The 15,728-nt window shown below is 42.5% G+C and overlaps 1 protein-coding gene across 4 annotated transcripts in view; it reads right to left on the bottom strand.

Annotated features, from left to right (window-relative positions):
- Positions 1 to 15,076, bottom strand: part of SATB2 (SATB homeobox 2) — a 179,764-nt gene extending 164,688 nt beyond the window's left edge. For 2 of the 4 annotated variants that reach the window (XM_032480114.1, XM_032480113.1), the window contains exons 1-3: positions 12,779 to 15,076; positions 11,730 to 11,904; positions 11,336 to 11,563 (exon numbers count right to left, since the gene is read on the bottom strand). In XM_032480114.1, coding sequence (XP_032336005.1) covers positions 11,336 to 11,504 — 169 coding nt within the window. In that variant the 5' untranslated portion in view covers positions 11,505 to 11,563; positions 11,730 to 11,904; positions 12,779 to 15,076. The other 2 variants (XM_032480116.1, XM_032480115.1) reach the window with 2 other exon arrangements.
- Between the last annotated feature and the right edge of the window lie 652 nt (positions 15,077 to 15,728).

Genomic DNA, 15,728 nt, shown 5'->3' with positions numbered 1-15,728 from the left:
GATAATCCCAGATATGAAATATCTCACCTCAGAAAGATTTCATTCTCCCTAGATTCTTAAGTTCTTTAACTCTAGAATAATTTCTGAGCCACAAAATGAAGCATATTAGTGTAGTTTCTCCCCGTCCCCCAAGAGGCCACAGCTTCAAAATTGTTCTAATCTCACAAGCTCAACACAAGATAACAGAAAGACAAGTCAAAGCCCGAATTAAAGGAGAAAGGGGCTCCTTTTGGGGTTAACCCAGAGGTGTAGTTTTCGGCTTGTGGATGAACTCCAGTGTGGCCAAGGAGGCCGTACTTGCCTGCCACGCTGACAGCGGCTGTTTTATCTAAACGCCATCACTGCCCAGATCTAGATGAAGATGATAAAAGAAACTATACCTAACAGTTTCCAGGAATATAAGTTCACTTCTTTATTTTGCTAACAGAAGTAGGATCGACAAGCAGATATGTTTTCAGAGAGCAAGCCTGTGTTTATTATATAGCTGAGAGGCTGGCTGTGAGAAAGACAACTTCACTGAGTCATATCAGAGGAAGAAAAGAGCTGCATCTCAGAAGCTTTCCTTGGTTAAAAAACTGTCTCCCTCAAACTGGCTTTCAAGCTATACATCAATCTTCAATATAATTATGTTTGACAGAATATAAGCTCTCGGCAGTTAACTTGTTTACAATAAATGCTTAGTTTGGGTACATGGACTTCATTTCAGTCTTATAAATATCAAACGCAAACCTACAACAGTCCCATTATGGGGCTGAGAATTATTTTGCTATAAATCTTTTTATTGGGGGGCTGAGGGAATTACTTTGCAGCTTGTTTTCCACTAACCACTTGGAACAGTGTGAAAAGAGGTGCATTTATACCCTGGCCCTTTGCTAATTGGAATTCTATACATTTCCACGGGAGACCGTGCGGTATCAATCCTGAAACAGGAAGGTCAGTCCCCAGACAGCTTTGCCATGGTGGCAAAAAAAATAGTTCTTACTAAAGTCACGGCATTTTCCTCCAGTTCTTTTTCTCCTCCAAGTCTCTTGGGAACTAACGACCATTTGTGACAGCATTGGCTAGCTTTCCACGGTAAGCTCCAGTTTGGGGGTGGTTTATAAGTTAGCTGTAAAAATGTACTGAAGGCTCAAACTTACTATATGAATGGGCCTGTAAACGGAGTGAGTTTTGCTGAACATTACCTGGAGATTCATTTGAGAAGGGGAAAAATCAGGATCGCCTTGTTTACCCTTGTAAAATGCCTTACTTGGGTCCTAAATGTATAATAACTTCCCTTTCAGTGAACAACTTGCTCCTCTCGTACTCTCTCCATAATGAAGGGTTTTGGTCCTTTAATACCGTATTGCCCAAATCTACAGGACAAAATCTTATCTGCACAGAGCCTGGGAAGCTGAGAGCCGGCAAAGCCTCAGGATGACCCTGGCTTAGCCCCATCTCCTCCACGAGCAGTCTCTCTGGGCATGCATTCTCCCTAGCGTTCTGAATACCTTCTGGTTTTCAGGTCTTGACAACTGATCGTCACAGGGTTTCCTCACTTGTTTCTTAATTTCACAGCTGCCTTGTAACCAGATTCCAATAATAGCTCAACTTTAACATAGCATTAATATACAGAAAAGATCATTTTAAGAATTCCAGTTTAAGTGCATTTTCCAAAGTAACTAACACAGGAAATTTAGTCCCTTTATTAATTTTAATAGTGAGATTTGTACTTCTTTCCTTCTAGTCAATGTTAAAATTTCAGGTGACATAAACGAAAGAATTTTTTGTCTCTCAGTTTCTAATAAAGGAGAAAAGTAACTGATTTATATGTTTCAAGGGCCCTCAAGTATGATTTTATTTTTAAAAAAGTTGCCACATGACTTTAGTATGAGAGAGAGAAAGGAGAAAAATATTTTCATTGCATTATCAGCCTCATGGATCTTTTTTTTATCAATATCAGAAGCACTAGTTCGCAATGTGAACTAATGGAAAATTGCTAAATTCACCTAAAATAATCACTTCTTTTTTTGAATTAAATAACCTCTTTTAAAACCTTGACCATTTAACTGCTATTTACTTAGGGGAGGGGAGACATGGAGAAGGTGACTGTATGAAAAAAATAAGTTGTTTTTTTTTTTTATTGTACAACAAAAATTCCCTCCGAGGCAAAAAGATATTATGCCAAGTTCCACCCAGAATTAATGTTTAGATTTAAATTATAAAGCCCAGAAAAAACGGAACCACTAACAGACCCTTAAAGCTTGTGGCATTCGTCAATGATGTTAGGTTATGTAAATATTAAAACTGAAAAACCCTTTGCTGACAAAAGTATTTTAATGAAGGCACCATTAACTAGACTCTCTAAACTGAACTTTTTAAAAAAGCCTTTTGAGCTGTATGACATAAATTCCACTCTGAAAGGGATGCTGCATGGGACAGTTCTGGGATTATGAGACCTCCGCCAGGAAGGGTTTACTGCCTCTCCTGTTCTTTTCATTCTGCCACTCTCAGAAAGGTTTTTAAATACTGAACCCAAGAAAACTCTTAGCTACCGATCAAAGAAACATTCTCTAACTCTGTCAACTGAGTCCACCCTTGGACTCCAGCTGCTCTGACAGCCAACATTACTCGCGGTCTGACTATCCCCACAATGAACAGGGGTTAACTCCACTGTCTGGGCTAACTGTACTGTCATCACCCAAGTTTCCAGGGGCACACAATGCTGTGAATAGAGTAAGAAACACAGCCTAGAGTGAAAGAACACTAGCCACTGATTTCAGCTGCTGCCAACCGGCTCGCTCCAAGTTGCTGAAAGCTCTGCCCTGGGGACTGAGGGCTGGAGTCTCTGCAGTGTGGAGGATTATCGATTCATTGGTTCCAGTGATCACAGATGGAGGCCAGAGCCTATGGTCTCAGCTGTCATTCTATGTCACCTAAGTGAACGTCAGGTGATGTGTCCATGTGGAACCTCAGGGTCCCCCATACCCCACATGTGCTGAGAAAAAATAAGGGTGCTCATTATTCACCCTCAACTCTCTCCCTCCCCTTCAGCCAGAAGAGAAAGAACACCAGGCCCAGGGGCCAGACCTAACCCTTGCTGGGTAGGGTTTTGTAACAAGAGGAACATTCATTACTTTTGACTTCCATTTACGCAGGTGAAAAAAAGAGACAGAGTGAGAGAGAAGGTAGAATATAAGAAAATGTGATTTCCCTTCTTAAACCGTATACACGAAGACAAATCACTGAGCACTTTTAGTATCTCCTGAGCAACCACTTCCCAGGGGCTCCTCTTTGAACTTCCCAGGGAGGAGCAAGAACCAAATGGTCTCTCCCCAAAACAGATTTTAGCTAATAAACATGACAAAGTAAGTGAAAAGCACTTCAGTCATTCTGCATCTTCTCCAAGACTAAAAATTTGTACATTGTGTGACAGGTCCACCTCATTTTTCTTAATGATGTTTTTATTATTCTTTCACTCAATTAAAGCAGAAATGGATATTGCATCTTCTGACTGTATAATTGTTATTGTAATCTGTTTTCGATCACTGCTTGGGAAATGGGTCCAAAACAACATAAACTCTCCACTGCCTCAGAAGGCAAGTCATTTTCTTTTACTACGACACTTAAACAGACATTTATCATGCTGCTCTGTTAGCATCTTTGGGTTATGACTAAAGAAAGTTCTTGTTCTGTTAACCAAAAAAATAATGTTTTGAAAACACTGCTATTTGAAGAGCTTTGATAAGAGTGCATTTTACTAATAAGCTATCAATTTTTCCTTTTCTTATAAATAATTGCAATAAATGCAATAGAAACACAATTTAAATACAGGGAACAATCAGGAAATTTAAAAGTCGATCTTATTCAGTTATAAAAGAACAGATGCATTTGCTTTCTAGACAAATTGAAAAAAAACAGTAAAAATATTTTTTAAAAGAATTAAAAGATATCTGTGTTTAATGTATGAAGTTTAAATTGTTACTACGAAAAAAATGTAAATCATCCCTGTCGGATCTTATTCTTTGGAAAACATTTGCTCTAACTAGAGTCTCTTATTAATTTTTCTCATATCGGTGCAAGTCTTTAACAAAACAAAGAAAGTCACTGAGCTGCTGTACACATTCAGTAACTATGTCACCATCAGCAGGCACTGAATAGTTACTCTGGTGTGAAATGCACCCCTTTTCATAAATGGTAGCTTGCAGTGTTTCCCCGCAACTTTTTGATCTTTTTTGTTATATTATGCTGCAGTTTAACTGTCCACTGAGCTAAGATAAAACTCCATTCCAAAGATAAGGCAACTAGTTAAGGTTAGAACCAAATCTGCTTCGCACACTAGCAAATAGTAATAATACTGGGAGCAATTAAAATTGAAATATACATTCCCCAGAGAGTTTTACTATCCTAATGCATCGTAAACACAAATAAAGAATATTCTTACTATAATAATTTGCTCATAACTTTATTGCAAGTTTCAAATTCTTATAATGCTTTTTTCTTCAAGTGTTTGTCAAACTAGTAACTATAATATTAATTGGTTTATTTTTTAAAATGTTAAAGGTATATATACACAGCACTTAAAAATGGGAAAAATATACACCATAAGCCCAACTGCCGTAATACTATATATCTAAGGCACATTTACTCCATAATAGGTTATTTTTACCTAGTTAATAAAAAATCTGGAATAAGTAAAACTTTGCAAATGAGAAGCAAAAGACACAAGTTGTAGAAGACAATTTCTGATGCAGTCTTTCACTGCCTCTTGATTATACTGGTTCTACCACAATTTTTAAATCACTTGCTATTAAACAGCAAACAATTCTGTTAATTGAAAACAAAAAAAATTATATGTATAGATAAGAGTTCCATGAATTTGAAAACTCCACCATAGAACATTTTTACATAAACATTATGTAGCATGAAGGGCTTGTGGGGGTTGTTTCATGTAAAAGAAGAAAATAAATGTTTGGTTGGTCACTGACTTCAGAAATATAGAAAATAACACACTGTAAGGGCCTCATCTGTACTTTTTTTTTTTCAAATCTGTAAGTCCGAAACTGGCTTTTGCTTTAACTCATTCCTCAATTCCACTTAGGACCGTCTACTTTGACTTTGAAATATCTATTACGTTACCCAAAAGTAATAGGATGATGAATCCTTTGTATATAAAAATCCATTTTTAACACACAGACATTTCCAAACCACTACTGCACTTTAAAAGAAAAGGAATTCTGTCTCTCCACACTGGCACCCTAAATTAATGCTGGAGAGCAGTGGTGATTGGAAGTGAGCGAGGCCCAATACAAAGTCAGTAGAAGGAAATCACTCATTTTAAAATTGCTACAAAGAAAAGAATAGAAACAAAAAGGCAAACTCTCTCAATTTTTGAGCTAAGCATAAAGGTCTCCTACTTGAAACCATTTTATGTTCTTTCCCTTTCTTTCTTTCTTCCTTTCTTCTTTCTCTTCTTTCTTTTTTTCCAAAAAAATAATGAGTTAAAACGTATGGGTTAGTTCCAACATTTCACTGCTGTTCTTATTCTTGGGGAGTTAGTGGGGAGGAGGAACTTGCTGCCAAAGCTTCTTAAGAGTTTGGGCTGCTAATTTTCCGTTCACAAAATCTAAATTCCCCTTATGCATCTCACACAACTCATGAAATAATATGAAACAGTATTATATCACTGCAAATTGAGACATTTTTATCAAAATAAAGAGTGATGATGCCAACATTTCATTTGTCATTTCCCACTTGTCACTTTTCACTGACAAACTGTTACACATACAACTTTTGTCAAAAGCTCCATCCTTAAATATGTTCCAAAATGCCATTGTATCTCAGCATTCATGTAAGGAAGATAGTAAAAACTACTGTGTTGCCACACATTAGTTATATAGGTTTTAAAAAAAAAGGCTACTTATTAGATAAAAAGAGTATCAATAACTTTTTATTTACTTACATGCTACACAAGATAAAGTTCGGCTTTCTAAAATAAAACTGTGCATATTTTATGTACCTAATGGGAAATTATTAATTATAAAAAAAATTTTTAATGGTGAGAAATTAGATCATTTTTATTTCAACAGAAAGCTAAAAATTCTAAAAAGATCAAAGAAAATAACACAATTTGAAATTCGTCCAACCCTATCAATTTGTCTTTTTTTATATACCATATAAACTGTCTCTAATTTGAATCTTTAAAAAAAAATAAGAGTTTTAAATTATCAAAGTAGAACCAACAAACTTGACTGCTTATCAGATATACCTTGCTAGATATACCAAATAATTACTGTGTCTTGCCTGGAATAAAATTGATTCCCATATTCTTAAAATAACTCATTCATAATCTTACATATCTAACAAATGATGATTAGTCTGTTTCCCTCCCAACAGAGATAGATGGGCAAAATACATACACATATTCACAAAAGGAGAGAAGAATTAACACAGGATATCGAAGATGTACAGGCAGATACTGTTAGTCACAACCCACTGGGAAAGATATTTCCTGCAGGGGTTAAAAAACAGATGCCTTAAGGGACATCCATGTAGTTCCAATACACACACATACACACATTTCACTGCAGATGATCTTGAATATATAATGGTCAGTGGGTTTCTGCTGATGGAATATAAGGCTTCCAAAATTACTCAAAACATCAAATTATGCTCAGGACTTTGAGGGGTGGATACCCTATGTTCTGTTTAATGTGTATGTTCCATTGCATATATTTTTTTTTAACCAAGTATATCTTTATTTTAATAACAGGCCAAGGACTAAAAACACTTTAGAGAGGGCTATTTTTCTACCTCAGCAAAACTACAGAGGACACGCTAGATTGTTGGATGACCCTAAAGCCTAAGTTCATTCTATTTAAAAGATCTTAAACCCTTAAAAAAAAAAAAAAAAAAAAGTGGAGTGGAAGAGGGAAATACAATCTTTTCTCTTTTAAAGAAATAATGAATCTTCCATACAAGCATAATGGTGTTCATCCTTGGCTAAAATGAATTAAATGAGTTTTCTCCATTTTGCCCAAGTTGACAATATATTTCAAATTTCTAAACATTTTATACATTTCAATAGGTCAACACTTATACTCCTTCCTATCTGCACTTCTTTCACAAAGTAAAACGTCTCTCGACAACTGCTAATACGGTGACAATACCTGACCTGAACTGCATTTCTTTTACTCTTAATCTAAATGTTCTACTTGCAGACAATTAAACTAACTGTTGTTGTAGACAATGTTCTGCTCTAAATGAGGCCCTGAACAATTATGATCACATTTGCTTCCCTATTTGAGTACATCAGTGTGTATTGCATGATTTTTTACCCCTTGCAATAAGACAGTTACGTTCTTGAAAGGGCTGCCTGGTGGCCGGAAGACTAGGTCTACTTTAGGTCAACTCATTATAAGAAAACTTCAACAGACAATTCTTCAACAAAATTAAATTGTTATTTTAAAGGCTAATTCTTCTTCCAAAAAGGGCAAATTTTTTTCAGAAAAAAAGTAAGACATCCCCAGTGTTTAAACGTTTTCCCCTGAACTCTTGAACATTTAAGACCAAAAAGAAAAAAAATCAAAATTCATAGGAAAATGAAAAATATCAAAAAGATTTCTGATGTTTAATGCTTCCTATCAGCAAATACACCATCTGGTATACTCAAGCGCTGTTCATTCAGTTTAAATAAAGCTGTCTAAAAGTTCTTCTTTAAGCCAAACATTAAAAAATGAAAATGCTTATGTTAACAATGAATGAAGCAGAGTAATTTATTGCTATTAGAGCACAACTGGCCAGCGCCTTTCAGCAGTCCAGGAGAAAAGCAGGACGCCTTGCTTCTTCTGGAAACTTGATTGGCATCACTTTCATTTTATGCTGTAGGTTGCGTGGCTGAGGCATTACATACAGCAGAACATTTTAGGTACTTATGCTAATGGTGATAAAAGGATCATCTGATTCTTATTTTCATCATCCTTAATAATCTTTTCTTCTAATCTTCAAATAGATCTGTAAGTTTTAATCAACAATTTCACAAATATAAATTTCCCCACCATTAATCATCCTTTTTCAAAATCCTTATGGAGTGAATTACTAGCTGAGAGGGGATGCCAATTCTAGTAAGTGAATGTTACCCAGCAGGGATATAAAGCTGTCAACACCATGGTGCTCTTGCTTGCTCTAAACTCTCTCCCAGCCTTCATATGTTTTTTAAAGAGATATTAGCCTTTTTTTTTTTCCTGACGACCTTCTATAAAAGCTGACTGTCATACACATCTGAGCACTTACATTTTATTACATACATGCTTTAAAACACACTGCTTAGATAAGAGCAAAATATCCTAGAAAGTGTTAGAAATACAAAGCAAAACTGATCTACTTTCTAATAATCGTCTAAAGCTAACCACATTGTAAACAACACACTAACTTTTAAGTCCCCTATTAAAAACACAACCCTGAAGACTGTGATAGTGTTTCTATCAACCTCAACTAGTTAAATCCAGACACTAAAAATAATATATTTTTTAATGAAAAAAAAAAAACCTTTCTCTCCCCAAAAAAGCAGAACGGCAGCAACAGAATTACTACTGCAACCAATGCATTTAGAAACATTTATTCACCTACTTATCAAAAGCAGTAAGATAAATTGTCACTTTATTGGGCAACCAATTAACTTAATGATTCCCCCTATTTTAGGGGGAAAGCACTTAAAGAGAATCACTACAGAGTGACAAATACATCCTCCCAAATTTTGAGCTCTGTTTTTAAAATATATATTATAATAGCCATCTTTACAACATTGACAATACTGTGATATATCTGAAAATGGTAATAAATGATGCAGAGCTATAAATATTTTTGTAGTTATCTATGCATATCATATTGCTTCATAAAGAAAATTTAAACAAAAGGAGTTAGGGTAATAGAAATATAATCTATTTTATATTTACTCTATGTTACAAAAAAATTTCTTTCAATTATAAAAGGGTCACTAAATAGAAATATACTTTAAATTTAGAATGTGCATTTTTAAAAGGCTTTCCTTTCTCCAATCTATACACATGATTAAAAGAAAAAAAAATTAACATCTCAACATACATTTGGAAACTATATAAACTTAAACCCACAAAATAATCATTAACATTCAATATGAAAATTTGTACTAGCGAAATTTTATGTTCTTAGTTGTTATATTTTAAAGCTTTCTAAATTAAAATCTTTCCAAACAATCTAATACATTCTATAGAGTAAAACCTTTCTTTAAAAAAAATCTTTAAAAGTCCACCATATGTAAACTATTTTAACCGCTTTATTACTAACCATTATAAAGGGTACTTACTGAGACAAAATAATGTCACCTTCATTTCCAGTTTGGGAAGCAGCTAATAAGACCTTTGATATTACTAAATTAAGTTAAAGCTTAGAAAAAATGACTAAACCAGCTTGTTGAAACAAATTTATTATTCCTCACCAAGACTTAATAATATTTGTCTATATCAAATTTACAGTAAGTGGTCAAGTGTTAATTATATTCTCAGAAAATATGAAAAGCAACTGTTTTACACTGAAAGTGTCCCTTGTCAAGAAAATTAGGCAGTTTCTTTCATAATTCTATACGGTATAGGGGGAAAAAAACCTTGTTTTAGGAAAGTACAATTGCTAACTATTACATCCTAAAACATTTAGGGACTTATTTCAATTTAGTGAGTTTTATGAGGTCCTCAGAAAGAAACCAAAATTTCAGTCCAGTTTTGTTCTTAATGCATAAGGCCAGTTTGAGAACATGTCCTCTCCAAGGATTTCCAAAAGTTTTTCAATCCAATATTACCAGCACTTATCATATCATCTCACATTTGGTTCCACCTTATTCACCACATATTTTTCTTTCTTATATGTATATGCCAAAAAATGATATGAAAAGTCCAAGGTTACTGCTTTAGTCTTGAGACAAGATACTAATAAACATCATTTCTAAAAAGTGGGTCACAGAACTACCAAGTTCTTTTGCTTTATTAAAGTATATCTTCAAGTCCCTAAAATGGAAGATATATAAGCCACAGTCTACAGCTAAATAATTTTGTTAAAGCTTTAAAATACTACGAGAATGAATGCTTCTCAAGGGAGATGATTAATGTAAGGGACTAAGGCAAACCATCCTCTGTGTCTATCATGAAGAAATAGTAATAGCAAAGTAAGTAAAAATAAAAACCTGTTCTTTTGTAAAGTGTCCGCTGTCTATTTATAAAATGCTTTTACAAGGGAGTGGATATTTCGAGTTAAGACTTTACTTCAAAATACATTCTATGGCTATTTAGAACCTGGAATTGGAGCTGATCACTAACTTTTGCCAGGGCTTTGTTTCATCTCAGGCAGGCTAATATAAGAATTAAATTAAATAGTCTGTTAGTGAGAATATTAGGGAAAAAAACCTTTAGAAGTCAAAGAAAATTAAACTAGTAATTTATCTCAAGCACACAAAAAAACTACATGCCATGTAGAACTGTGCATTTTTTATGTCAAAACAACTAAGCAAATTGCATGTAAACCTCAAAAATATTTTAATAAGGTTTACATTTCTTGCATATCTTTATTTTATAAAATTACTTTTCCTAGCCACTTTAAAAGAAAGTGATTTTTTAAGTAGTAAAAACTACAAGAGATTTTCTTTAAGTAATATTAAATTCCTGGAAAGGGAATCAGCATGTAGCCAGTAAGACCACTACACTACTTTTACCTGTAGTGCTATAATCCAAAACAAAGCTACGAATGCATATGACTTTAAGCTTTATTTTTTTTTTAAAGGTAGCCTTAAAGCCTCTAAGGCCCTGACAGATTCGTGGTGATTCTTAATTTCCCACTTGAAATGTGGCTGGAAATATTCTCAGTTGTTAATCATTTGTCTCGAAGCACTGTCCCAACTACAAAGTAACACCAACACTCTTTTGCTCCAGTACTAGGCTGAGCATTAAACATCAGTCCACAAAAGCGAACGCACCTAAACTTCATCCCTACAACAGATACTCTGAGGCAAGGCAAAATAGTTAAATCACTGAAAAGCTCTCTAGGAAAATCTAAAAACAGTTAGCTGGCTGTGACATAAACCTGCCAACACCTCAGCACACAGTGGCAAAGTGCCCAAAAAATGCCACCCTCCGGGTAAACCGCTTTCTTGTTTTAACTCGGGATGAAGCTACCAGTTGCAGATGAGAGGCGACGGGGGCATTATTTGGCAACCTGGAATTCACTTCCTGTAATCCTACACCGCGACAGCGACTAATCAACCTGAACCCTGACACCCGGCCTTTATCACCCGGCCGCGGGCTGCGCGCGCCTCCCTGCTCCGGGCTGTTACCTCCCACGGCCTTGGCCACGGCGCCGTTGGGCCTCCCGCGGGCTCCCATGGGGCTGCCGTTCTGCTCCAGCCGGGCCACCTTCACCGGGGGAGGCCCCTTGACGTCGGGGCTGCCACTCCGCCGGTCGGGGCTGTCCCGCAGACACGGGCTCTCGCTCCGCCGCTCCATGCTGCTCCGACTCGGAGACAAAGTTCCCACCGGCAGGTCGCAATAAAACGCGCAGGGACCTAGGGAGGGGGCGGGGGGGAGGGAAGGGGGAGGGAAAAAAAGAGGGAAAACCGCTCACACACGTGATAGACGTTCAGGCCAGTGGCAGAGCGCTACACCACTGCCACACAAACTTCCTCCCACGCTGCCCGAGGGGCCCGAACCGCGAAGCGGTCCCAATCTTACACTGGGCGGCTCAAAGGAAGCCCAGAACTTGGGGTGTTGAGACTCTGCCCATTCGCTGCTCCCCAAGAGAGCCCTCGGTGACGACGTCCGGCCTCTCGCCCGGGGCGCCCAGAAGTAGTCCATTCATTGGGACAGGGTTGGCATAAACCATTCTCGGGTACAACGGCCTTGCTGTCTAGGGGTCAGGGTTGCGGCAGAGAGAACTTTGTAAGAAGACATCTCATCCACTCGAGATGGGATGTACACAACTCGGTAAGAAATCGAATTAACCACGTGATAAATGCGCTGTGAATCGCGGGGCAGGAGGCAAAGGCCTGGCAAGAAGACCCCTTGAATCCCCGCTTTTTACCTTTACCAAGCACACACTGGGACACACAGACACTTTGCACAAAATCAATCCTAATTCCACATTAAATAGAATCCAGAAACACTTGGAAGTATTCATCAGAATAACCTCCAGAATAACCTTCCACAAGGGCGGGGGCTACAAGCGTTATTATTTTGGAACGTTCTTATCTTCATCCAATCTTAAGTGATTTTTTTTAAAAGCTCATCATCTCAAAACACAAAAGCAAAAGCATTTAAAATTATTAGGTGCAGGAGAAGCCTTCGTCAACCCCAAATTTTAAAATCTCTCCAAAAGTTTTCCTCTGGGTCGTTTGGCGGACAGCGCGCACCTCACGGAACCCGCAGATTTTTGGGGGGTAGAGGAGGGGGAAACACCTGATGAAACGGCACTCACATTGTCACTGACATCCCTGAGAAGCAGGAACCCGGCACAACAAAGTGCGCTGGGAATCCTCGTGGGCGCTCTCGCTGTGGGAGAAGCCGCGTCGCCACGGCCCAAGGCGACAAGGTGGGGGTGGCAGAGAAGAGGTGAGTAGAGAGATGTAAAGACGGAGCGGGAGGGCTGCGGGTGAAGGTTCTGCCCGCACTCCCTCGGCTGCGCTGTCCGAGAGGGCGAGAGCTGCAGGGAGGGAACTTAGCCGGACCCGGGGCTTCCCCGAACTCCCGAGCTTGGCGCGGGCGCCTTCGCCCTGCGTACTTACTGCTCACGGTTTTTCTGTAACTTGGCTGGCTGGGGCTCTGTCCATGGAGCAAAAGTAGAGAATCCAGGGTGGAAAGTTTCTGGTGCTTTGCCTTGCAGTGTTCTCCTAGTCTTCCTTTCTCTTTACTCCTTTCCCTTTCCTCTTCCCCAGGTCCTAACGTTTAAGGTCCTGGGTCAGGGTGTCTTCTTAGTGCGGAGATGGTTGTTATGATGATGATGGGGGGGGGTAGGGGGAGGAGGAGGAGAGGAAAAGGAGGGCTCCTCTAAAGGGGCACCCGAGCGAGCGGGGGAGGAGGCGGCGGAGGAGGGGAGAAGAGAGAAGGAGGCTGAAAAGCCTTTTCACACCTTCGGGAAGGAGACGGGTTCTGGAGAGAAAGGGCTGAGAACTGGGAGGCGGCAGAGGCGGGTCGGGGCTGCAGCTTCGCAGGGCTGCTAGCTCGCGAGGAAGCGCGGCCGGAGCCGTAGGGCCGGTGCCACCGAGAGTCGAGAAGGCGCAGGGACCTGGGACCGCACGCGGGATGAAAGCGTCGGCCGCCCAAGCCGTCACCTCCAGCCTCTCCCCTCTCGGCCGCCGCTGCTAGCAGCCGAGCCGGACTCACTGACAAGCCGCAGAGAGAGACACAGTGAGAGGGAGATGATTATTAGTTGCGTTGAGTCATCAGGCAAAGTGAGTCCTTTTGGGTTGTCCTCGGTTTCCGATTTCTCCCCCTCCCCCTTTCTGTCCCCAGATCTAGCGCCTTCAAAATAATAATTTGGGGTGGGGGTAGGGGAAGTCTCTGGGTTATTTCGGGATGGGGGTTGGGGGGGAAAGATCTAAACCCGAGCCAGACTGGTCCACCGCATTGAAGGGGGAGAGTGGGGGGCGGGGAGGAGGACTGGGGAGGTTGCGGGGGGAGGGGGGCCCCGCCTGGCAGGAAATTAAACATCAATCAATCAATCGCTGTGAGCCCGGCGACCCAACAGCGGCAGGGCTGCAGAGGAGGCAGAGGGACTGGCGAGGGGAGGGTGGGAAGCAGGGAGGAGGGAGGAAAAGGAAGAGGACAGTCGGCAGTGGGAGATCGGTGTGGCGAGGACCGCGCGCGCGGGGCGGCGGAGGACGGATGGCAAAGAACCGAGTGCCGCGCGAGGCGGTGGCTGCGGCTGGCAGATGGGTGCGCCCGGGAGCAGGCGGGCGCCGGGACCCGAGGTCTCGTCCTCCTCCTAGTGTCGGGTCCAGGGCGCGGCCGCCTCGCCCAGCCCCGAGGCGCACTCTTCTCGGCGCGGTGGCGGTGGCGACACGGCAGGCGCTGGTTGCCTGATCTCCCAGCGAAGGTGCAGACCCATACGCAGGAGGCAACCACGGTTGCCTCGGCTCCGGGTTCTGCTAACTGTGAGGAGTACTTTCGACTTTGGAGATAGGAGGGCTATCGCCTCCCCCACCCACCGCCTCCGCCCACCACCCACCGCCTCCGCCCCTCCGAACAACTTTTCCCGGTGCCTGCGAGCTCCCCCTCCGCACGGAGCCTGCCGTCCGGGCCCGCCGCGCCGCAGCAGTCCGGGGAAGGCCGTTTCTCCCTCAGAGCCGGCACGGCCGTGGGTCCAGAACAATAGGCCGGGCGTCCCGAATGGCAGGAGCACCAGCACTGTCCGCCGGGCTGCGGGTGGCACAGGAGAGGGGACTGCAGGGGGGGCGAGGGGCGGGGGGCATCCCTGGACGACGTCCCTGGAGCGCTTGCAGCGCCGGCGACATCTCGAGCAGCGCAGCCCGGGCTGCCGGCAGGCCGTGACGCGGTGGCAGCGAGGGCGGTAGGGCTGTCTGTCCTCTGGTTGCGTGGCTGGGACTCCTGGGACCCCAAGCCGCTCTGGCCCTGGACTGCGAGCGTGGGCAGAAATGTGCGGTGAGGACCTGGCCTCCCCGTCCCGGGGGAGGCCGTGCGGGGGGCGTCCCCAGCAGATCCCGCGAAGGCGTAACTGAGCCACAAACTTTTGCCGACTCCCGCGGCCGCGGCTGCAGCCGCCCGTAGCCCGGCTCCAGCCGCGGTGCTCATTTAAGGTGGCGCGGGCACTAGCGGAGCAGGCCAGGTTCTAGCCGCGCTTTTGTCCCTAAGATCCCTCTGGGACGCGGGGCCTCCTTAAAGAAAGCACGTGGGCAGGGGCCGCGGCCCCCGCGAGACGCCTAGGGAGCGGGCTGACATTCGTGGTCTTGACCTGCGGCGGGAAAATGCAGGCGCGTCCACGCCGCTCTTGAGTCCAGTGAAGTCCCCCTCAGCTAGCGGCACCTCTTGTCCCTCTCGCACACCTCGTTCTCCTCCCTAAGCCTCCGGACCCTGAAGACTCCCCACCAACTCGCCGCCTAAGCCGCCGGTCCCCCTTAAGAAGCGTTGACTCTACGGCGGCGCCAGAAGGCCAAACTAAATTCAGTTTCGGGAAACGCACTCGGGGGGCAATTATGGAAATCTTGGTCTGGTGCACCCCAGGTGGGAAGCCGCGTCAGCCTAGTAGTGTACCCCGGCTAGGCCGCCATCCACGCGCCGCACCTAACCGATGGGCGGCGTGCGCGAGGCCATCCCCTCAAAGCAGGGGACTGGGAGGCGACGGAGGCTGTGGAAGAGAAAGGGTCCCAGAAGCGAAACCTGTCCCCGGCCTAAATCTCAGAACCCGGATCCCGGAGAACCCCGCACCCAGGCGCCGCCCACCAAGTTCCAAAGGAGCCCTAGGCGACCCGGGACGCGGTCGAAGCGGAGCCGGGAAAGGAAGCGAGAAGGATAGAAAACCTTCGGGGAGCCACCCTGGGAGTTTTAGGTAGCATTTCCTTTTCCCTGTTTTTTTTTTTTTCCCTCCCCTTACAAACCCCATCCTCTCCCATCTCCCCCAAATGAAAGAGTTAGAGAAAACGCACAACTTGAAGTCTGTGAGAACAAAGTGATTCAAGTAAACCAACTCGAGGTGATAGCTAAAAGGTTTGGGGCTGC

This window comes from Camelus ferus, chromosome 5, assembly GCF_009834535.1.
Source record: "Camelus ferus isolate YT-003-E chromosome 5, BCGSAC_Cfer_1.0, whole genome shotgun sequence".
NCBI classification, from domain to species: Eukaryota; Metazoa; Chordata; class Mammalia; order Artiodactyla; family Camelidae; genus Camelus; species Camelus ferus.
This window is presented reverse-complemented; position numbering and strand designations above follow the sequence as displayed.